Raw genomic sequence first — 24,503 nt, 5'->3', positions numbered from 1 at the left:
TAGGTCTTCAATCAGCACGAGATTGGCCGACTGTGATGCAGCGTGCTCGCCGGGAGGGCTGAGAGAGTGGCCCCCGTTTCTAAATCCCACTGATCGATCCCCCTGCCTCGCAGGAGATGGGAATCAATAGTGAGCGAAATCCAGCAAACCTCGATTTTCCCCCTCGAACATACGGCCGACACCCATCAAGTGTTGCGCCCCCAGAAGGCAAAGCAGAAAGCGAAATGGACAATTTTGTGTATCGTATTTATTGTTTACTTTGTTTCAATGAACTATCATGTAGACGTCAATAGATATTGTCTTAGCAGCTTGAATGACAGCTTAACTTATTGAGTGATTCATTGATTTGTTTATTGCCAGAAAAGGAATCATTCAACATTAGCTTTGGCCATTTTGTGCCTTTTGTTAAGAGTTCACAGTCCTGTGGCAGGAAATGGGGGGTGGCGGGGGCGGTAAATGACACGGGGACAACAATAGCAGAGGTTCCCAGCTCGAGGGCAGATAATGTGGTTCGTGGCCGGGGCCTTAAACCCCCTGTTCACTATTGTCAGAAATGTAATTTAACAAGTAATCATTCATCAGGGCCCAATTAAAATGGATGTCTGCTGAAAAATGACCTTTCCATTCCGCGTCCGAGACTTCCTCTCTTCCGGGTGAGAGATGTGTCTGAGCGGGCGCGTCCTCGCTTTGTGAGTGGTGACAGGCTGCTTTTGCTTTAGCAGAGGGGAGACGTCGGCTCTGGTTATAGTGTTTACGCCGTCTACTCCGTCCCGCTTGTCCTTGGTGCCTGTCCGCAGATATCTTAAAGCAGGTTTCCCTTTGTCATTTGCATGTTGAAATCACTGTAGGGGACAGCAAGGCATCTGATGGAAATGATTACGGGGTCGAAAATAACAGGTTTCCTTTGGTCGGCGTTGATTGTTGATTGGCCACTCTGAAGCAGCACGCCGAGAGGGGTCGGGGACTTCTCAGGACTCTACGCAATAGCACTGGGAGAACAGCTGTATTTCACCTTGTACGGAAAAATGCATCTGGAAACATGTCACGTGTGTGACACTGCCAACGTGTCGGGCTGCAGTGCGATTGGACGGGGACTGGGTACCAGTATGTTTGTGGTTGGTCGCCCCGGCTGCGGATGCTGCAAAAAATGTTGGGCGTGGATAATTCTATTTGCTCTATCAAATCCCTCTGGAATCCAAAGATAGCGTTAATATTGCCACGGCCTGTTTATCTTATTTGTCTTTATTTGGTGTTACATCACCTCTTTCCTGCTTCCCCTCCGTCGATCAGATTGGGGGCTTGTTTGGGAGGTGTTGGCATGCGTGTGCCGTGTTGGATAGGCTTTTTATCTGGCGCCGTGTCCATGCAGTGTGGCGATGCTATCAGCATTTAAACCTGCCCCTCAATGGAGCCCTGTCAGCCAACAATGGAGAGCAGCATTACCCAGAATTCAGCGGGACAAAGCCTTCTGCCGTTATCGGTGAATTGGAATATTCACTGACTGATTTAACTGTTTTTACCCGGGGGGGGAAGTTTCAGACTCAGAATGAAAGAGTGAGACCGAAAGAGAAGAGGAAGCAGGATTATCTGACCTGCAGGATGTTTACAGGGACATTTGTAGAGTAGAAATAGCAGATTCGTGGCTGAAATTGGGGGCATGAAAAGTAACCGGCATACGTAACCTTAATATTTCTTCAAATTATGTTTTCTTAATTGCTTCTTTCTTAATTGTCCTCTTCGAGCTCTATGGCTGCTGCCCATCCTTGTGAGTCTTTGAAGTGAGTGCGCGTTTGGGAGGCGCGACGCCCCGTCTGAAGAGTAGCAGCGCATTGATGAGATGTGCATGGAGAATGTCATTTACTTTGCTGAATTTGCCCTGTGTATTGGAGCTTTAATCGGAGGGCACATTTGCTTATTGGCATACAAATGTACATCTGCATGGAGCTATGCTTGGACGCCATGGTCTCAGTGGCTCCCTAATCGCCTGAAAGCCTGGAGATGCAGAGCATGCCAATGAGAGAGTGAGAGAGAGGCATGCAGCCGCGCCCGAGGCCTCTGTGATGCACTCCTTTATCTGGGTTTCACTCTCTCTCTCTCTCTCTCTCTCTCCCTCCGTGTCTCTCTCCCTGTCCCTATCTCTTCCAGGCCAATACTTTTAATTTCCATTTCGCTGGTTGGCTTTTTATTGACTTGACATTATGAAGAGGAGATATTGGTAACTGGCAGTTACCTTCAAAACTGAACAAAACCACTCCATAAAGGGAGAAGCAGTGACTGCCAAGAATAAACTGATCAAAAATACTCCCGTGCTATAAAAGTGAAGACAACTTTAATTTTTATTTAAAAGTTTGATGTGATTCTGTTATTCTATTTGGGTGTTTTATTGTTATTCTTGTCTCACATCCTTGCTGTTTCCAGATGAGTTTCTTTACCTGGACAAGGATGACGTGAATCATGAAAATAAGAGAGATACACTAGTTTTAAAAAGCAAATTTTAGTCTAATGTCAAATATTTGTAACCAAACAGAATGTAATGATTTCAATACAAGGTAATAATGACCATATCACGTAGGAAATTAATGAGCAAAAACAGTTGCTCAAAACAGTTTTTTGTAATAACTGAATAATTATAGTACAATTAAAGTATCAGATTACAAAATAGGCACCAAAGGAAGCTGAATAATTGAATTAATTACGTGTCCACTGTAATCATTTTGCAAAGGACATCTCCTCGTCTTAAAGATTCTAGCTTTGCACGACAAAATTGGAGTCGTCAATTTCAAGCAACTGAACATTTTCCTCAATCAGTTCCAAATTGAGAAGCGTCTTGAATATGTGACCCGGACAAATGAGAACCTTTCCAGAGAAGATTCTTAATCTAAAAAAGACCCCGGATGATCTTGTGCAGAAATCTTCCCATACATGATGACTCGTTACCGCAACATGCTGTTCAATTAAGTCTCAAAATCCGTGCACACAAGAACCAGGAGGATGCACGTGATGCCTGCACACAGAGCAGTATGACCGCTGACTGAAGGGCAACTAGGTAAAATATGATCAACTCTCATTTGGACCCTCTCTACTCTCTATTCGCTGCATCCAACATCTAATTTCAAGTCAAATGTATGCACAAGAATAAATCATTTTTGAGCAAATAGTTTCTTCCACATTTATGTTAATAAGCAATATGCCCACAAACATTAAAGAACAGGATTTAATATCCTGTGAATCAAAAAGGCTCCACCAAAGAACAAGGATTCATGTTTTATTCACAGGGTACCAGTACAATTCAAGATCAAAGTGGTTAAAGGGCTTTCAGATCCCTGACGAATTCCTACATATCCATGATTCATTTACCTCTGTTTGAAAATCCTATTTCACAAGCTCGCGTTTTAACACTTTTGCAAACCTGTAGACCTTATAAACCAAAAGAAATTAGCCGAAAGATTTTTTTTTCTGATGCCGTAACGTGTTTCCATTTTGACATCTCTCCTTTCAGTTTGAATGTCGTTGTGCATATATTTCCTTTAAATTTCATTCTCCTGATAAAATTAGATGTCAATCATTTCCTACTGAACATACGTAGCTTGTAATGCACTTGTGTGTTGAAGTGCGTGTTTAGCCTGGAGGATTTCATTCCCTCCTCTTACCGGAGACGTCTCGCCGGCCAATACGGCCGAGTGTTCGAATGCGTTGAGTCTCATACCATCTGACATGCAGAGATGGGATGTAAGGATGCTGTGGAAATAGAATAGGACAGAGGGAGAGACATGAAGAGGGACTCGTGTGAGGGAGAAGAGAAAAGAGTTGGAACGCACAGCTCCGTAACGGCCTCAAACTTTACGGAAGCAGTTCTTCTCTGCAGCATAATCACATTGCGTTGTTTTCCTCTTTTATTCCGGATGCATTTTCGCACTAAGTGAGCTGTGTGTGTGTCTGTGTGTGTCTGTCGGTGTGCACCTTTTGGGCTGATGTGTGTGGGCTAATGAAGAGCATTAAATGAAATCCTTTATTGTGTTTGATATAATGTCAGCTTCCATTAGGGAAACCGGGGCTACGGATGATTGCTAGACTATCGGGGGGCCAGGAGAGGGGCGCAGTGCGTGTGTTGTGAATGTGTGCGTTGCCGCGTGCCTGTGTGCACACCCTCCAGGGCTCGGCGGAGGCACAGAGTGTGTTCTGTAATTATAAAATCATTAGCAGGTGTCCGGAGGAGATATGAATATGAGTGCAATCTGTCCCCGCCCATGATGGAGCGCTTGTCTCGCGCTCAAATGTCAACCCGTCTCAGCCGGTCCATCGGGGCGTCTCGCACCTTCCAATTCAAAAGATTTAGTCCCGGCGGCCACACTCCGTCATTTACATGTGCCCCTACATGCGACAGCCTTTATGGACCAGGCATTTTTCAATCACCTATTGTAGCGCTGTGCGGTACCGGATGACTCGCCTGTCAAGGTCCTCTTCACATATGATGACATTTCCGGGCTTGGAAAGCTCCAACCTTCACTCCAGAGGAGATTTTGAAGTTTGAATGTGTAACTACAAGCACTGGGTGACATTAAAATAACAGCATGTAGCGATGACAGGAAAACACGCTGACAGAAGAACATCCTCACAGTCTGACGGACTGACAGGCGCACACGCAGACAAAAGACAGGCAGGCATGTATCTGGTCAGACCACAAAACGGAGCAGACGTTGTAGCCCTCTTGAGGAGACAAAGTCACATTGTCATCTGGAGCGGAGGGGCGGTTTCTATAGCAACAGTAGGCATTTAACCTACGCGCCGCTGCTTTTGCTGGAATCTGAAATTGGTGAGAGGAGGCTGGTATTGTGGATGGAGAGATTGGCGAAGATGAAGATAAGACAAGACAAGCTGGAGGAGGAGGAGGAGGAAGAGGAGGAGATATGTGGCAAAGGGAGGAAAGAGGAAGAAAATCGAGATAAGGGCGAGGAGAGCGAAGGAGACGAACGGCGGAAGATTGATGCACGGGAGGGGCTGGAGATCATCACCTGACCTCAGTGTTTGTCTCCTGTTTGGAGTTTGCTGGTCCACTCAGTATGATAGATTTAATTTACTGATAGCGCATTGGGTCAGTGGGAATTTCTCAGACTCTGTGCGTGTTTCTGCATGTACGTTGCACATTGTTGCGTGAGCACACACACCTGGCCCTGTTGTGTGTGCATTCACACAATATATCAGTATATGGAATATACGAGTGGCTGTAAGCATACAGCCATGCTTTAAATGTGTTTAATATCAGGCGGGAGATTAATGTGGGGACATTGCTGGCTCTGTGGTGTATCAAATGTGTGTTTAACCCGGACCCTGAGACCACAGAGACCTGTGACCAGCCGCAGCAGATGGCCATTCCATCCCTGGGGAGCGCTCAGAGGGTCATGGCGGCCTCGGACGCGTCCACATGGAGCCATTCAGTCACCGGCTGCCTGTGTAGAGTGTCTGGCTGGACACAGATGTTGCTGCTGTCATGAGTCCCATCAGTGTTACAGCAAATGCTTGTGTTATTATGTTTAGAGGTCTTTTTCTTTTTTTATTCCTATTTCAAAATTCAACAACAAAACTAGTATAAAAAGTATCGTTTTTGTAGATGACTGCAATGGATAGAGAGGGATTAGTATTTTACTCAGTAGAACTGTTGATATTGTAGTGAAAACTATTTTCAATCCAATAAATATTATTACTTAAATCATACAAAGGGTAAGGGTGACCTTTCCTAAACACAGATGTCCAACTGTGCAAGAACTGATGGGTCTCGGGAACTTTACTGGAGGGATGATATAGCAAAAATAAGAATTCTATAGAATAATTTCTATATTCATCAAAGCCCCGGGACATGTGTGCCCTGAATAGAAGTATCGGCCTTCACTAGGGATGTTTCTCTGCTCATTTATTTCGTTTTTTAAATATATTTGCAATACAAATAAGTAATAAGACAACCTGCGACAATGAAGCAATGGAGCGTGACCTGGATTGGACCTGTCCTAAATTTCTGCATTTCTGTGCGTATATTTTGAGTGTGTTATTATTTGTCTGGGTGAAGCTGCTGGACGGTGTCCCTCGGGTTCGAGGAACTCGGCGTTTATTCACTGGACGGCGTCCTGAATGATGACTTGTAAGGCCCGAGTGGTGAGAGTGAACTCTTTAGAGGCGAGGGGCCGGTCTAAGCAGGACTGGGCTCCGGATCAAACCTGCTGGCAGACGCAACAACGCTGCTGCTCTGCCACAGTCTCGCTCGCTCCCTTTCTCCTCTCTTCTTCTCCTCTCTCTCGAACAGAGGCACGGGCTATTTTTAGCCCTGCTGCACCCACAGCCACCACCACCCCCACCCACCACCACCCACCTCTGTCCTCTCAATTCATCCCTTCATATCACCCTGACCTCAGCCTTCATGCGAACCCTCCACCTCCACCCGATGTACTCCCCCCACCACCCCCCCTCCGATCCTTCAACTCCTCCCCTCCCGTCCTCGATCCTCATCTCCTTGACGGGGGAAGTTGAGGAGATGTGTCGGGGAGGCGGATTCTGCTTCTACTCCTCTCTTGTCCACGCTCATTACCCCAAAAACACATGCTGCGTCCGGGCCCGTCGGCCCCCCTGCGCTTGGTGTCAGTGTGAGTTTGTGAGTCGAGAGGCGCCGAGAGAACGGAGAGAATACTCACATGTCCGTACGGGTTAAACGGACACGTGTGTGTCTGTGTGTGTGTGTCTGTGAGAGACGGCAGGACGGAGACACAAGCGGTTCAAGGCAAGCCCAAAGAGAGAGTAAGAGTAAGCGTCTCCACGCACAGCTGTGCAGGAGACTCTGTTCTCCCTCATCAGACCGAGACCACAGCTCATCCCGTGAGGTCAAGTCAGTCACCGCGGCGCCCTTGAGAGAGCGCGCCCTCGGCCAGCCTCCTCGTGATAAAGAGGCAGGCCCCCCCGCCACTGCCGCTATACTCGCTGCATGCCACCCCAGCCTCCCCCTCCTCCTCCTCCCCCACCCGGCTGCCTCGGCGGGCGATAAGGACGCCCCAGTTCCGAGGGGAAGAGGGGGAGGCAAACCACCTGGGTTTTAGGGTTCTTAGGGGGTAAATGCTGGGAGCCGGACGGGTGAAAGGTTGAACCTCGGGCTTCGCCTTCGCAAAATACTGTTTCAAAATAGCATACATTTACTTATTATTTATTTTTTGTTTCTCTTCTTTTGTGAGAGCTGCAGCCAGCTGAGGTTGATAAGACTCCCAGCGAGAGTCACATTTTCAGTGTTGTTATTCTCTCTTTGCAAACTGCGCTCCCACGCGGCTGTTTTTTTTTCTTCTATTTTCTTTTTCCTTCAGTTTTCCACAACACGTGAAAATGTTCCTGCAGTGTTTTTAACACGAGTTCGAACATGCGCCATCATCTTATCGACCAAAGCATGGCACAGATGCATTCAGCTATCCGCTCACCTTCCCATGACTGTCATTCCACATCACACTACTTCTCCTGTGTTCTGTGATGCTGATTATATTCTCATGCTGAACGGTGTGATTGAATATAACCGTGACTCTCTCTAGCTCACCACCGCGAGGGGGTCGGGTCTGATATAGGCGCTGCTATATCTCTCATCACCTGTCTTCTCACTTTTCTTTTCTGCACAGGAGAATGCCATTTCATACTACGATTCCAAAGCGGATTCAGTCTATGTGAGTACAGTACGGACTGCTCCCCGTCCCCCACCCTCGCCCCTCCGTCTGCCTCCCCCAAACACCAAAATCCCACCCACTCCCACTTCCCGCCCGTGCCGCCCTTCCCCTGCAACCCCACCCTGTCTCTGCCCTGGCCTCCTCGGTGTTGATGATGCCCCCTCCCCCAGCCCCCCCCGAGATGTCTGTGTGTGTTAGTGAGAGGGGACTCTGTGGTGAGTGGGTCTGACAGGGCAGGGGCCGGCCAACGTGCACGTGACAGTGGCTTTAACCGTCCTCGCCCAGTCCTATTTTCAGACCCCCTCCCCCCCTCCCCCCTTCCTCCATGAACTGCGTCGACCTCGTTGGACCTCGGCTCCAGAACGCGAGTCACGCGTTTCAAGCGGCAGGATGACGTTTCCGTCACGTGTGTCGTTCGCCGCTAATATGCGAGAACATGCGAGTCACCGACGGAGCGACCTGCAGGCCGGGTTCCGTCTTCCACAAGAAAAGCCCAGCGAGCCGCCGCCGCTTTGGTCCCATCGCGCCACCACACCGGCTCCACTTCCTCTTTAGGATAGGTCACACCCGGAGCCCGGGAACCGCTGATTGATTCGGTTTAGAGGAGCAATGCAAGAATCCCCCCCACCTCCCCCCCAGATCACCAGAGCACAAAAGACGGGGACTCAGTGAGATAGAGAGAGGGAGGCGCAGGGGCAATAAATCACGGTGTGATTTTCTCTCCGTGCACGCCACTCCTGTGATTAATGACACAGCGCTTTAGGGCCTGTCAGCACATCTAATTGAAGAACATCAGTCATCATTAGCATTGGCACACTGAGGTCGAGCCAGTGACACACCCCCTGACCCCCGCCCCACCAACCCCACAACCACCCCAGCGACAGATGCGGAGGCGGAGGTCAGTCAGAGGTCATATCTCATCCCCTAACAGTCGCCCACCAGTACTCCCATATCTCAATCTAGAACCCCCCCTTTACGACCCCTTTCAATTAAAGCCTTACCGCTGGAGAGAAATAAATGCACCGTGTACGTTCTATTGCACTGAACTATCCGCGAAACATGAGAATCCATGTTTCAAAAGGTAAGTGAAGGCTTATTGAAGGCTCGTCTCCTCTGTCCTACACACTTGTTCATTTCTCCTCTTGTCACTTTACCCTTGATAGAAATGTATATATATTGTCAATTATGTTCCTTGGTAGTAATTTACTTCAAAGACAACCATAAACACATGCATTATGTCTGATTATTACAAAGTTTACTCCAAATGTATATCTTTGCTGTTTTTAAATTGTTGCATATGGTAAATGTGTGAGCGCGGCTATTCACTGATTATATATCCATTTTTTTTGTAAGCGTTCCTCGTTGGTTTAAAAGGTTGTTTTTCCTCCATCTCACTCGTTCGTGCAGTCTTTCAAATAAACAGCCACGCACACACACGGGGTCTCAAGTGACCTGCTTGAGGTTACCGCTGGTCGGCTGGAGGCGTGAATGAAAGAATCTTCAACCTGTCAACTCTGGCCTCTTCAGCCTTTAATTAAACCTTGAGAACAGGGAGATAAAATTAACAAATTGGGTAATGAATGGAGCAAAACAGGTGGTGGATAGTTGAGGAAAATGAATCAATCAGTCTCCGCTGCATGGATTTATTCAGCTTCTAATTAGACAGTGCCTTGGTTAATTATGATTGCGCTCTTCTGAGGAAAAATAAAAAATAAAATCCCAGCCGACATTGACAGAATTAGTGTCAGACTGAGTGATAAACAAACACCACAACCTCACGGTTAGTGTTGTTGAAAAGACAGCGTTCTTTCATATTACTGCAATTACTCTCAGAGTTGTGGGATTTTGTGACCAGGCAACAGTCACCATTTGTTATATTTATCTCCAGAAAGCTGAATCCCTGTTTAGTTCCGCTTCCGTTCACTAGTGCATAAATAATAGAGCCTTATTAAATTGGAGCAACAGGAAGAGGTTATTTTTAACGTTAACAGTGTTGAAATAACATTTTTAGCAGCCAAAGATCAGCTTCCAAAGGTATAGAGTAAAAAATAAAGGAAAACAGCCTTTGCTCAACAGGATTATTAAAACAAATAAATCCAGGTTATATGATGCAAGGACACTTTCCCCATAAAACTAGAATATCTGCTAACAAAGTTATTGTCTCAAGACATTTATGCTGTCAAGTGATTAACAGGAACTAAAAACCTCTAAACATTTAAACCAAAAATATAGAAAAGTGCAAACGTTCTATTCATTTTCAGCACTTTAGTTTTTGAATAAATGGCGTTGAGGTGATAATATGGTCTCTTGTCATAACAAGGATGGTTCCTTTCGTTGACTTTCAATGTTTAGCACAGTTAAAATGTCCCAACAACAGCTTGTAATTGCATTTTAATAGTCAATTAAAGTTGGCCCATCAATCAATTTTTTACGATGGACATGCAGTTTTGATTTGATTTCTCCCAAAAAACAAAAACAGCTTTTATCATGTCAGATCCAATTAACCCGAGCCGCTTTATTAAGCTGAGAAGGAATCGCCGTCTCACATTTTCTTTTAGATTCTCACAGATTTATATTGAAGTAAAACCGTCTCCTTAACCATCAGAATACACGAGGAGTGATCAGAGATACAAGTTATGTTTTAGTTTAGTACTATTTTCTAAGAATTTTAATGAGCGCTCCAAGGACGCACACTAAAATCTGATCCACAATAAGCCGTTAAACTGAGTTTGAAAGTGGAGATAAATCTGGCTTGCGTCTTTTTTTCACATCCGAAAATCGCTTCCTGGTTTGTGGGACCAGACACAGATTGGACTCCATTGATAACTTATCAAGATATAAAGCCTTAAATGTCAGTTTTCTTTTATCTCCTGGCTTTCTTTGATATCTGACGCTTTCCTAATGCAATATGTGTGTGTCACACTTTCTTATCATTCACAATAGTCACACTGAACGGCCATAAAAGGGCCAAAATATATTAGAAATATGCAGCATTACTGCTGTTCTTTTGTTTAAACAATGACAGGCGAGAGAGAGGATGAGGTCTGTCATAAAACACGCTCATTATTTGAATAGACGGTAGACTAAAGCGTGATCAAGTGGTGTTTGTTGCGAGTTATCGCTGTGGTTCATTTGTATCGCACCTCATGTGACTGTGATCGTCATCTCGCTTACTAATGAGTCTCTCTGTGCTCTGGCACCTGCTGTTGTTCTCTGATGAGAGAAAAACTAAAATGCAAAACCACCAGAATCTGCAGGCGGAATAGTTGCTATTTTTGTGCTTAACATTATTCAAATACTATGTAGCTCAGAAAGGGAGACAAATGATTTCTTTACCAGAGGCAAAGACGAGTCCTGTAAAGCCACAAGATGGGAGGTGACAGAATGCTCTACTAAAGAATTTGTGTGTAGCCACGCGTCTTCACTTTTATGCTCACTCGTGTGTGTGTGTGTGTGTGTGTGTGTGTGTGTGTGTGTGTGTGTGTGTGTTTGCACGCGCGTGTTTCTGCAGACGGAGGACGGAGAGGAGGAGAACCCGCTGGAGAGCGCAACGTCTTTGGAGCTGGAGTTTGTGGACGATCCCAATTTTAAAAACAAGGTCAACTACTCTTCCAGTGCGGTCCAGATTCCTACAGACATATACAAAGGCTGTGAGTATACGCGAGAATACTGTCTGTTATTTGACCGGTTGGCGGGTTTCCTCAAGGCCTCTGCCATATTGACTGTCTGTTTTGACCGTTTCTCTGGTTTCATTGAGGCGTGTTTTGTTTAAGCTGAATAATCTCATGTGATCTAAGGCAGAAATCTGCCCCTTAAGAAAATACTAATAAGATAATGAATGTATCTGCTTTTAATACTCACCGCTGGGCTTTTGATAGATGACAGGTCTTGACTCGACCTTTTTCCCCTTTTCTCTCAGTATGTTAGCTGGATCCGTCCCTCCTTTTGCATCAGTCATCACTTTAACACACACACACACACACTGGGATGACAGACAGGTCTCTCAAACCATATCTGCACCCCCCCCCCCCCCCAACACCACCACCCCCCTCCTCGTGCGCCCCCGTCCTTCCTGCATGCCGCCGTGCTGCCCTGCGGACATAACGCCCCCCTTAGTCCGTAGCTGCCAAATGGTCAAAGGGAACACGTGTCCCTTCTAGGACTCTGATTTCTTTTGCCATGTTCCCTTTTCACACAGTCTGACTGCTTTTTTTTTTTTTTTTCTTTTAACGACTCAAAAGCATGAGCCATGTGCTGACACGCCGACATTTTCACAGTGGCAATTTCTTTCCTATCTGTTATTATCTGGCTCTTTGCCGTCTTTGTTGAACAGGCACTGTATGGCACCTGTCTTTGACAATGCCCCCCCCAGCTGTGTCTCCAGACAAATCTTGTCAGAATTGGACACTCGTGGTTCAGGAGGAGACGTCAAAGGCTGCAGCTAACTCACAATAGAGCAATCAGGCCTGCGCATTGTTCACAATGCCACTTTGTGCCAGCTCTGATTCCCCTGTCTGAAGTCGGAGTCGGAGAATAAAGGCCTCTTGATTGAGGCTGCTGGTGACTGGAAGGGTAGCGTGGCACGGTGCATGAATTTAGCTTCTTCACTTCTCTTCGTGGCAAATGTTTACTATTGATTTAGTTGTAGTTAGGTCCCATTGTGTGTTCTGCTCTGCCGAGATTGTCAACTGCCGATTTTGTGCCAACTCCATTACGGACATGTATGTGGTGTTTTAGTTGTTGCTGATAAATAGTTTCTAAAAACAGGTTTCTGCCCAAACGTACAGTCATTTTAAAAGACATTTTTCCACAAGGCACAAATTAAGATATTAACATAGATTTCGAGGGCGTCAGATGAGAAATGCAGTGCAGACAAACTTAAAGGGGAAAGGATTTTACACATCAAAGTCTGTTTATAGGTCTTGAGGGGAACTCCTGCATATATTGCTTTTTGATGGTCCGCGGGGAGCTGCAGCAAGTCTGGTAAATTTATTGGTAAGGACTCAGGACTACAAGTTTGAAAATGAAGGAAATTCTGAGGCTGCAGTCAGAGTTAGAAAGAAGTGAGCTGACCTCTGTAACCCGCTCCTCATCCGTGCATGAAGCTAATGGTTTGAGGCTACGTTAAATGCTACTAGTATACCATGCATCTATGGCTGACCACATTGCATTATGGGAAATACAAGCTTGAAGGAGGAAGACAATATGTCAGGTTGTGCTGCATCTATTTTGATCTTCTATTCTAACTGATCGTCATTAGTTTGACTTGTAGGTGTATTCAGATAAAGTACAGAAATGAAGGGAAGCTGCGTTTAGCTTTATCGATAACGCTGAAGGGGGATTATTTTGCCCGGTTGTCCCGTTCTGCTCGGTGCTCACCAGGTGGGAGCCATGCAGGGGAAGTCTGAGGAAACCAAGGTGGGCGGATCGTTCACCTCTGGGCCTGGAGAGGTCTGGATCTACAGAACACCTGTGAGTTTAGCAGAAGAAAAGCAGTGTGAGTGGGTAGATTCAGCGCCTGTTGCTCAGGGAGAGGCCAGAGGAAAGACAAATGTAGGAAGAATACACAATGTTGACATAATGTGCAACAGCGTTTCAGCTGTGATATTCTCATGAGTTGTTTACTGTGGCTTGTTTATATTTTTTACATATTGTTAATGAGCTGAATGAATTGACTGTTGGCAGCATGAACTGACAGTCACAGCTAAATGGACGTCCTTGGGGATGGACTGAGAGATGGAAGGACAGATAGAAAGAACCGGGCCGAGAGGAGAGACACTTTAATAATAGAAACCATTAGAGCAACAAGGAAAAAAAAGCTTTTTTCATTCTTTTTTTTTTTTATTGTGATCCTTTCAGCGGCAAAATGAGGCGGTTCACGCGCCCCGGTTTGATTTGTCTGCAAGGCCCCGTGTCCACGATCGTGAGTGCTCCCTGAGCGCAGTAATGAACCATTTTATGATTCATTATCTCTCTGCTGATTCCTGCTGCCAAGTCTGCAAACTTTCTAATTAGCTTAGGTCAAACATTCATACAGTCTTCCTCTAATTATCGTTGCTTATTACGGAATGGACATCGGGACACCGCCGCAGAGAAACAAATGGGTGTGGGTGGTGTCGTCTGTGGAGAAATAGAAACACTCTACTAGGGAACGTTACCGGAATGGTCAAGAAGAGAGACGGGGATTTACTGAAAAATTGCAAAGGAAGGGCTCCGGTAATACAGCCTGTAAAATAATCACTGCAAAAATAAAGAGGAAAACACCTCGGGAATATAGAAAATGAATCTTTAGTAACCATTTTGTAGATTCAGCGGATTCGACCTGGTAATAATAAAGGTAGGGAATACTAATCCAGATCGGGTCATCCCACAGTTGCTTGTCCATATAATATATTGAATATATAATATATATATAGTAATTATGTGTGCATATGGTGCATGGTGTGTGGCCCTATTAGCGTTTGGAATATGAAGCCACCGCACCCAGCGGGGAATAAAGAAAAGCACCAGTGAATGTGGGAAGCCCTTCCATTGAATGTGAAGTTTAAATCCTCCGCATGCGGCGGCCCAACGTCACGTTGTCAGCTTGCTATTGTCGCCGGGCACAGTGGGAAACTTATCAGAAACGGATGGCGGGGACCGGCCAACTGTGTGTGCAGATGAAAGAGCGGAGCTTAAATGTTTTGCATGGAGTGATTAGCCCGACCCCACCCGCCCCACCCTCCAAATACACACGCACACGCAGATACAATACACCCCAGCCATGATTAACACCCTTCACTGTACTTAACCGCCCGATTGCTCCTCTCTTAGTTCACATATGTTAGGTTACTAATGACAAAACGATGCTTTCGTAAGGAGATTATACTTTTCTGATACGTTTCAGCTTTCGTTTTCTGTCACTTTTGCAGCTATGATTTCCCCCCTTTCTAGTTGGTGAATTCATGGATGCCACTCGGCTTACAAGACCTGCAAAGCCTTAACACATTGCGGTTTATTGGGCCGTTTGGAGCAGAGGAAAAAATATGTTAGAACAAAACTGACATACGACCTTTTCAGTTGCTTATCTACAAAAACACAACATTTTAGCATTCTAGTTTTTCACGTACTGAAGGATGTAAGTCCAAATACTGTTATATATTACTGTTAAAAACGTATATTTTTTTACTTTCCCCAAACTCCTGACAGAGACGTCAGACTCTTTACCTGCTAAATTCTGCACTACGGCCTGCAGGCAGTTACCTCCTTCAATCTGAAGACAACAGCGCTTTGGAGAGCGGTCAGCATTAATACGTAGGCTAGAACATAGAATACAACACATTCAATTGTTTGTGAGACTTTGATTAAAGAGAGAAAGTAAATTGAGAATCTGGGCCTAAACCAGCAGCAAGCTTGCAGTCCGTGCCCCTTGAATGCCTCCATTTTGTCTTTGGTTGGATCCCATTTTAAGGCCGCTAGCAAACAAATCATCCAATTCACCTTTGTAAAGAGCAAATTGCACGGCGCGTATGTAATGAACGGTGGAGAATTGAGTCCGACAGATACAGGAGATGGAGACTCAACGCAGCGGAGTGCACAATTTGAAAAGAGGAGAAAAGATTTGCGTGTGCGGGCATTTGTGTGAGACACTCCTTCTGATGTCTCTCATTTTGTAAAAAAAAAAAACCATCTGAAGAGAAGTCGGCTCACCTGCTACTGCAGCGACAAAGGCGAGTTTTGAAAGAAAGACTCACTGTCTGTTCTCAAAAGGAAGGGAAACTGAGAATAAGAGTTCTATGTTCCATAGATTTCTATAATAACACATCAATACCGTGCTACATTCGTCATGTTAAAGGCACACGCTTTGAGTCTGAAGATTTGCCTCAGCAACTGAACATGAAATGTCATCTTGCTGTGTGTTTGTGGGTGCGTGTGTGTGCGTGCGTGTTTGTGCAGCCTGTATTCGATCCACACGCCTCGGGTTTCCTCCAGTGGAGCAAACTTCCCCCCGTCAACCAACTCCCGCCGTGCCGGAGATCAACTCAGTCCGTCTCCACATCAAACCAGATTTAAATGGGTGGAAAAAAAGAAAGGAGAAAGGGGGAGGGGTGGGGGGGGGGAGAAAGAGTGCAAAGGAAAAAGAAAGCAACAGAAGAGAAAGAGGGATAAGGGGAAATTGGATTTAAAGTTAAACCAAAATAGAAGAGATGGAGTATAAACACTGTGGGCTGTATTTCTGTCATTCTTGACTTAACAGACTCCATCTCTCTGCCCCTTCGCCATCCAGCCCTATAGTGGGTGCCCAGTGAAGGGGCACTATCATTTACCAGCACACTAATTAGAACAGTCAGCACAGCACAACTCCACTTCACTCACCACCAGGCTCACAAATTACATTTCATGTTTGTTAGTTACTGCTCTTCTTTAATTAGAAATCATTTTTTGGGATTACCATTTAGCAAAACGGAGCTCCTCTGATAAATACACTCACACTAAATGCTGTCCGTGAGTGAAACTGCTTCAATCCTTCACATAAATTTTAATTATAATTAGTTACTACTGCCGAAATTCTTCGAGACCAGCTTTGTAAAGCACGCTGCAAATCATACAAATTAGGTTGTACTGTTATCTCTTGGAAGTCGTTTTTTCTACACTAAGGCTACAAAAAGAGACATTTTTCTTGAGGAAGGCTTAGACTTTGTTTTAACTCGTCTTTGTGGACGTGTGAGCTGCTGCCAGTTCCTGTTGCTCTCGTTTCCTCTGCAGGGGGAAATGTTTAATGTTCGGGCTCTTTAACACTCAGCCGGGCCACGAAGCAGCCCTGCAAGAGGGGGGGCGGAGGACCGGAAGGACTTGACAGTACAGACAGGCACAGACGGAGGTGGTGCACGCAGATGCACGCATGCTGGTCTGTAAATACTTGGAAATGTGCAGGAATCACAACAAACATTTTCTCACATACTTTACTTACGGTTATCTGAAAACGGATCGCGGGGAGCTCCTTAAGGTATCCGTTGATAGAGGATACAATACATCGTAGTGTCACTCTCAGAGCTGCGAGCGACACAGAAGTTCTATTCATTTACATGAAGCAATCTAAAGGAGGCAGATGTCTCAAAATATGGAAACGTTCAAACAAACCATGCAAAAATCGACATGTGGCATTTGCAGTTACAGTGAACTGGTTTGCTGTGCAGTAATCAATGCTTTTCTGATAATAATAATTCAAACCTCTTTTACTGCCAAACATCTTGTGTTTGGCTGTAAATTGTCGGTGTATTATAAACTGTGTTGGCTCCTCCTATTTTTATGCACTATCTAAACACGCTGTGGTTGGAAAAAATCAATCCCTTGAAAAAATGACGTTGGCAACATAAACCGTCTTGGGTGTTAACTCAGGGATATTCAAAAAAGCAGCATTTGTCTCAGCGTTGAGACACTTGTGCATGAGTAATGTCACCTATATGTGAAAGTAAGTCGAATTAAACTGTTTATGTATGGAAGCCTCTGTGGCGATGACAGGCATAATGGCCTCTTCCAACCGACTTAGCTAATAGCTTCTGCTCGATAACCATTACGGATGTCGGACCACTTGTGTTCCGCTCTGCTATATATTGAAGCCAATGTGCCTTATTTTCTGCACAGTAAGTGCATGCACCTATTTCTATAACGTTGCATTAATACAGGGCATGAAGCGCAGATTGTTTGGATGTTGGATAGCTCCTTATCTCATATCAGTGTGAATAATGTGTGAGGGAGGTTGGGGGTGTCATAGGATAGGGGTGGTGTTTAGGGGGGGGTTGAGAAACGATAGGATGCAGGGATGCTCCATAAATCCCTCACATAATTGTTTCCCTACTTGGTGTGCAGTCGTGCTCCATAAAGGGGCAAAGCCAAGGGTGCCCTAAGTATCAGGGGAGCGGCGCACTGATGAATCACCTTTTAAAGATATCATAGGGAGGTGCGTTTCACGTGAAGGATGAGCCCAGCAAAGAGCCCGGAGGCACCGTCCGCTTGTTTAAGCCTATTTTACCCCCCCAGGAGAAATGTGTCTTTTTATCAACTGTCCAGAGAAGTCACAGCATATTCTACAGGAATAAATCAAAGAGAATTTGTTTGCTCTTTTTCTTTATCTCTGATGGGCCCGTTTTTCCTTTTTGGCGATCACCTGCAGAAGTATGCGGTTGCGTCCACGTGTGTGTGTGTGTGTGTGTGTGTGTGTGTGTGTGTGTGTGTGTGTGTGTGTGTGTGTGTGTGTGTGTGTGTGTGTGTGTGTGTGTGTGTGTGTGTGTGTGTGTGTGTGTGTGTGTGTGTGTGTGCAGGGCTGGCCTGACAGTAGAGGTGGCCGACACCTACATGTGATTACTTTAGCTTCAGCTGGCAACACAATATTTAAAGTAACAATAAAATAACACAATATTTAAAGTAGAAACAGTCTGAAAATGCGCTGCAGCTTGTGTGTGAATGTGTGAGAGTGTGTACGTACGTGCGCTTTTTGTGTGTGTGTGCAGCCCCGGTGCAGCAGCGCAGGCCACATTTCGGTTGATGTCTTGATGTTCGTCGGAGGTCGCGGGGTGTCTGTCTGCCTGGGACAGCTATCGTTACAGACCCAGTGCGTCTCCAGATAAGCGAACCGTGTGCCGCTGAGACGGCTCGTGCTTAAAGACACTTTCTACGCGTTACTCAGACGGCTCTTTCAGCACACAGCGTTTAGGCCAGATGAAATTGAATAGGCCCGGTTTGGCGCCCCCCATTATCTCCACACAAACATCAGTATAATATTGCCAGTGGCCTCGCTGGAATAGATCAGAGTCGCGGGAGCGACTGGGGCAAGTTTGAGAATTTATAAATGCAGCGATACTTTCCCTCTCTTTCGAGTTCTAGTGACCATCTGGACTGTTGGTGGCCGTAAAGTCGGTTTTATGAGAGATGGAACAGACTACAGCTCATTCTCTTTCCAATTCTGGAATAATTAAATTAAGTTTGTGTAATAACAACCACACAAAAATCTGACAAAGCATTCAATTCACAAGATTGTAAAAGAGTGTTTCCTCCCGGTTTAGTTTCTTTAATAAAAGAACAAGCTGTTCCGTTGAAAGGGAAAGGCATAACCCTTAAAGAACTTCTGTTGTGATCATGCGCTCTATGGAAAATGAAATTAAAGTAAATTAACTTGACCTTCAACGCGCCCCCCCCCCGATATAGTGGTAGGAGAAGCACTGCAATGAATCAATTAAAGTAGTATGGTAATATGTCCCTAACTCCAACAACATTGATTAACAGCTCTGCACCAGCTAGTTGTTCACCTCCAAAGCAAAGGACAAATGTGATTTCTCATTTGTTACATAACCTGAAAACACCTGGAAAAAAAATCAATTCTTTGACCTCTACGTCTTTGATTCTGCCATTTTCAATTTAGTACTTTAAAGGGAAATTTACTTTCAGTTTTCTCTCTCTCTCTCTCTCTCTCTCTCTCTCTCTCTCTCTCTCTTCCCCCTCATGAGGGAGAAATTGCCTTTTCGGGCTGTGAAAGCAGCCACTCATTCGTGTTAATTTCTGTGTTGCTTTCCATCAATCGTCCTCCCCCTCTCTCCGGGTTTTTAATGTTTATCCCCATCTGTAGGGCTGCTTCCATCCTGCTCCATTCTCCCTTTGTGTATACGTCTATGAATTTTGAGAAAAACATGCTGAGGAGCTCCCCTTGGTGATGGCAGCAATTTGGCTTTCATATATTCCTAACCTCCAGACACCGCTTAGTGCTGCTGTAGGGAGTGAGTGCGTGTGCGTGCGTGCGTGTGTGTGTGTGTGTGTGTGTGTGTGTGTGTGTGTGTGTGTGTGTGTGTGTGTGTGTGCGTGTGCGTGCATTTGTTTTACAGAATGCCAAGGAGCACTGAAACTTGGTTTTCTTCAGCTGCATTTGTGGGAAGAGTTTGACTTAATATAGGTGGACACTCAGCTGAAGTTTTATTAAAATTATGTTTTTTGAGGTAATCTCTTGTGATTGTGATTATTCAAAGGCTTTTCGGCTCACAATAAAGGACGTAAGCAGTGGACGGTCTTGGAATATGTCCTACATCTAAACTCACTTCAAAAGTATGGGGAAAGTGCATAGATAGATAGATGTTTGATTTGTGTGAAAATACTCAATACTGGGGTTGAGTATAGCTGAACTTATCTGTTCAGGAGGCTTGTCTAGTTTTGGTTGGCTGAGTAATTAAACGAGAGAAGCTAGTGAAGTTCTCCTCAGCTCAGTGCCTCGTCTTGTTTCCTCTTTAATCAGGCGGCTATTAAACCTCTGATTGCACTTCCTTTCTTCTGGCTGCAGCTATTAAACACAGACTGAGAGCATGTTTGGTTTGTGTGTGTGTGTGCGTCTCTGTTTGTGTGCGGGTAAAAGAAAAAGAAACATATAAATACAATATGAGTATTCAGAGTCTTAGACAGAGAGGGAACCAGACACACATTGCCGGGGTCATTGTGTTATTGTACCACAACCTGCGTCATGTTGTTCCACTTCTTGTTGACCAGACGATGAATATTTGTCTTCACAACAATAAAAATCCATTTCACAGAGTACGTCTGACCTGTGAGATGCATCTGTGACCTCCCGTTTGAACTCAGAAGACGCATGTTAAGACGGCTGACCCTCTCAAAGCCTCTCAACTCAAACACGCGTGCGTGGACCTTTTCAGAAATAGTCTTTATTGAATGTATTTCTCTGCCTCCACACGCTGCAATTGACATATGACCTCCGCCACGGTCGTCTCGAATTCCTCCCGCTGCGGTTCTCAGAGATCATGCAGATTAGAGTGATGCCCGGCCGAGCTGCCTGCACACATCCGTTCTTATGTACTCAGCTGACCGCTGTCGGCACGGACAAGGTTGTTCAGCAAGGGGAGTTCACCTTTGGTTTCCTAGAGGCTTTTGCACCATTTCTTTATTTTTAAACGAATTGTTCAAAATAATAGTTTTCATTATTATTTGTCTGGTTATTGAAAGAAAAAAAAAATCAAACCTACGTTTAATCTGATTATAAACAATTCAATATGCATTTGAGGGTCCATAGCAGATACTTTTTTCGTGTTTTATAAACAGAAGCATATTGAAGTTGTGACCATTTTAAGAATACTTTTCTCTGAAAACTGAGTGTACCAATTCCCAACCGAAAAAAATGTTTGGACGCAAGGGGGCCATTAAGATCTGGTTTAAGCTTCATTTAAAAAAAACAGCATTTTTGCTTTTTTCTCATTCGCCAACGTTCTGCTATTGAGTGAGCATGTCTGATTGCATTTGTTTATGTGTGTGTGTGTTGCTACAGCCCCCGTCATACTCAATGAGTTGAACTGGACCCAGGCGCTGGAGAGGGTTTTCATTGAAAACCGCAAGGAGGACAGCTCCCTGCGCTGGCAGGTGTTTGGCAGTGCCACAGGAGTGACTCGATATTACCCAGGTAGGCCGCCGCCCGTCCGCCTTATAACTCACAGCGAGATTAAATCTAAATTGACCATCGGGCTCCTCGGCTGCAGAACATTGGCAATCGTTTATCTGATGGCTCGATAGACAGAATGGAATTATGATTACCTTGATCTAATCTGATGTGAAATATCCTACAGTGTACTGTTTGGCTTATGGAGTATTTTCTTACTCTCTCCAGCCACTCCATGGAAGGCTCCCAACAAGATTGACCTGTACGACGTCCGAAGGAGACCTTGGTAAGTGCCATCGGGACCAGAATTGTGATCAGTGTGCTTTTACCTCATTTCTTACACTCAATGTCTGATGAACATTTTAGGAATACGGACAGAAAACTTAAAACATAAAAGGGATTGTCCACACAGAGAGTTAAATTGACTCTGTGAGATTCAATTTGAACTCTAAGCTGGTGTTTATATTGTCCCAATCTTGTCCGTGTTCAACACTCAATTTAACTCGGAATAAGTGTCAAAAATAAATCTGCCCAGTGTTAAATACATTACAGGTCATTTAGCTGACACGTTTTATTCAAAGCAACTTACATTGCGTTTTTAACTAATGGTAAATGCTAAATGCTAAAGACAGCTAGGTGTCTTGCTCAGAGGCACTTTGACATGGGACATGGAGCACCAACCTTGTGGTTCCCAGAACTAACTGCCAGAGTTAAACCGAACACCAAGAAGTGTGACACCGTACACTTACATTTCAAACCTATCATAGAGTTCATTTAACTCTACTAAGTGTCGCAAATGAATCTGATCTTGACACTGAACAATGACTCCCGCTCTTTCGTACAGTTGACTCTGTAACAGTTGAATCAACTTTTTGCAGTGTGATTTCAACTCTGCACTTCAACAGGCCTAACGCCGGAAAACTAACTTAACCAAGACCAGGAGCAGTAGAGTAAAGGTGCAGAAACTAAATGTGTCCTTATAACGTCTATGCTGTCTTAAAATGATCACACACTGTTGTGATCCCCAAACATTTGATTTTTAATATACGCGTTACAATTAGCAATAGGACACTAGTTTTTATGTGTTACATAAATTCAGTTTTTTCAGAATTGTTTTAATCTATTGCTCGGTGCTGGAGTTGACGTACAGCAGTAAATAAAATTCAATAAAACAAAAACAATAAACAATAAAATTCTCTGCACTAAACTGAAATACTTTTTACAACAGTAGCTCTATTTATGCATCGATGCAGCAAAGGCTTCTGATGATGCCTTTATATTTTTTGTAATATAAAGGCATCTGATTTTCCTTCCTTTGTACTTAAAGTAACCAAATGCACAGAAGAGTCTTAAATGAAGCCATATAATAGGATTCCCGTGCAGTGCTTTGTCTCTCTCTGGCTCTTGTAGACCTCCTGTTTTCTTTCCAGCCCCAAAGCTAAATAACGGGTATTGTTCGGTAGAATGAGCTCAAAACGTTTTACCGGCCCGTATTTATCTCGGTAAGTGATAACGTTGTTCCATTGTCTTCTGCTACAAGGACAGAGCAAGATAGCCGCTAATGTTTTGGTTTTTATTGCCCGCCGTTGCCTGCGCTTCTCTCCGTACCAGCTGATCCCCTGGCAGGAGAGTGAGACGGGCAGGAGAGTGAGACGGGCTGGACAGAACTATGCTGCCTTAGGGCCAAAAAAGCCCCTTCACTTGACCGACGCGAGCTTCCTGTCCACCCCGTCCACTTTCAATCTACCTGCCGCTGTCACATTGACTTTGTGGCAGTCCTGCCTGTTGCCTCGTTGCAGGTCGGAGTGAACTGGACGTAATCATGGCAGCAATGTTGATCGGACCTGACCCCGTTTTCCAACCTGAGTGGCTGTTTGAAGTCAGCTCCGGCTGTCAGATTAAATCAGCTCGCTGCGACTTACAAACTTAACAAACAGAAGACGAGAAGAAAAAAGCTTTTACATTCTCATGAAGTTTGCATGAAACGCAACATCCCAAATGTATAAGTGTCTGTGTCTCTTATATATATATATATATAAGTAATTTCATTCAATCTTTTCTTTGTACTGTTCCTCTGCAGTGTGTGTACTGGTAACATAGTATTGAATGGGAGGGGGCGTTAATTTAATCGATCCATACGTTTTGAAGTGATAGCAAGTTAAAATTGAGGCGAAACGCTTTTAATAAGAAAAGGCATACAAGCACAATGTATGTGCATTCATCACATGTCAGTCAATTTAATCCGGCTGAGTTTAAACAAGCGTCCTGTCTCTGATCCGACAGCGCTACAAACCAAGTGCACCCAAGTTTAATTCTCTTCCACGTGTTTTGAGGGGGAGACTCCACCCCGTCACAGGAAGGAACAAGAAGTGCATCACTGCCAGAACACCTTGTCCCCCCACATGATCTTTTCATGTCACTCTTGAGCTTACCTTCATTTGGGAGCCTTCGACATTGTTGTGGCCCGTTGCTAAGCAACTTGTGCCCGGCCACTCCGACCGGCGGGGCCGTGTCATGATATGTCAGGTCAGACTTGTGTTATTATAGTCTAACGTGCTGTCTCCCCGACTGACCCTCTGTGGAGAGATCACCCAATCACACGCGTTACAAAAGCAGTCCAAAGGAGGGGGGGGGGGGGGTGGTAAGGCCGTCATGATTGCTAATGTGGCTGCAGTGGTGGATGGCAGCATCCGTCACGAGGCCAGTAACAAACATCAGCAAGAGGAATTACACAAGTTGTACAGATGCTTAGACTAACACAGGTCATGCACTTGCGGTTAAAATCATAGGAATGACAAATAACTGTAAAATTCAGTTAAAAAAACATATAAGCCTCGAGCATCTGGATGGGTGTTTCCCATGGCAACAGATGAGGGACATCTGAGAGTCGGCATTCCTTTGAGATGCGATGTCAACCTGTTGGATGCATGATTGAAGCACTTCATGTTGAATAGCTTATAAATGTTCATACAAGACACAAGGCCACCATGGTAAATGCGACAGTAACACCCGGCTCAAAATGTCCCCAGAAGCTAATCATGCTGTAATTGTTGTTCTCCACTTGTAAAGTGGAAGCTCACAAGCAAGGCCAACAGACTTGAGCTGACTCCCACAACATGTAACTTTTTGTTTTTGTCCTTTCAACATCGAGGTATCAAGTGCAGAGCAGGAGGACGATGCCAGTGTTAGCCTTCTCTATTTCATGGGTCCAGGTGCGGTAATAGAAAATAACTAAATTAAATTAGGATTAACACTCACTGCAGAAGGTACTTCTGTAGCGTTTCTAGCATTACTGCTTACGGGCACAGACAACACACTCTGTCTCGCACGTCTTCCGACATACCGAAAAGCACTTTCCCCTCACAAACTCACAAATGCTTCGGACCATGTAGGCCGGTATGCAAGATCGATAC

The 24,503-nt window shown here is 44.9% G+C and overlaps 1 protein-coding gene across 1 annotated transcript in view; it reads left to right on the top strand.

The window, feature by feature from the left end:
* Positions 1–24,503, top strand: part of cacna2d2a (calcium channel, voltage-dependent, alpha 2/delta subunit 2a) — a gene marked incomplete in the record, with an annotated part of 114,964 nt that overhangs the window by 63,897 nt on the left and 26,564 nt on the right. The window contains 4 exon segments of the mRNA XM_078092019.1: positions 7,641–7,685; positions 11,197–11,335; positions 20,983–21,114; positions 21,319–21,376. Of these exon segments, the coding sequence (XP_077948145.1) occupies positions 7,641–7,685; positions 11,197–11,335; positions 20,983–21,114; positions 21,319–21,376 (374 nt within the window).

Source organism: Gasterosteus aculeatus, chromosome 17 (genome assembly GCF_964276395.1).
Source record: "Gasterosteus aculeatus chromosome 17, fGasAcu3.hap1.1, whole genome shotgun sequence".
Taxonomy (NCBI): Eukaryota; Metazoa; Chordata; class Actinopteri; order Perciformes; family Gasterosteidae; genus Gasterosteus; species Gasterosteus aculeatus.
This window is presented reverse-complemented; position numbering and strand designations above follow the sequence as displayed.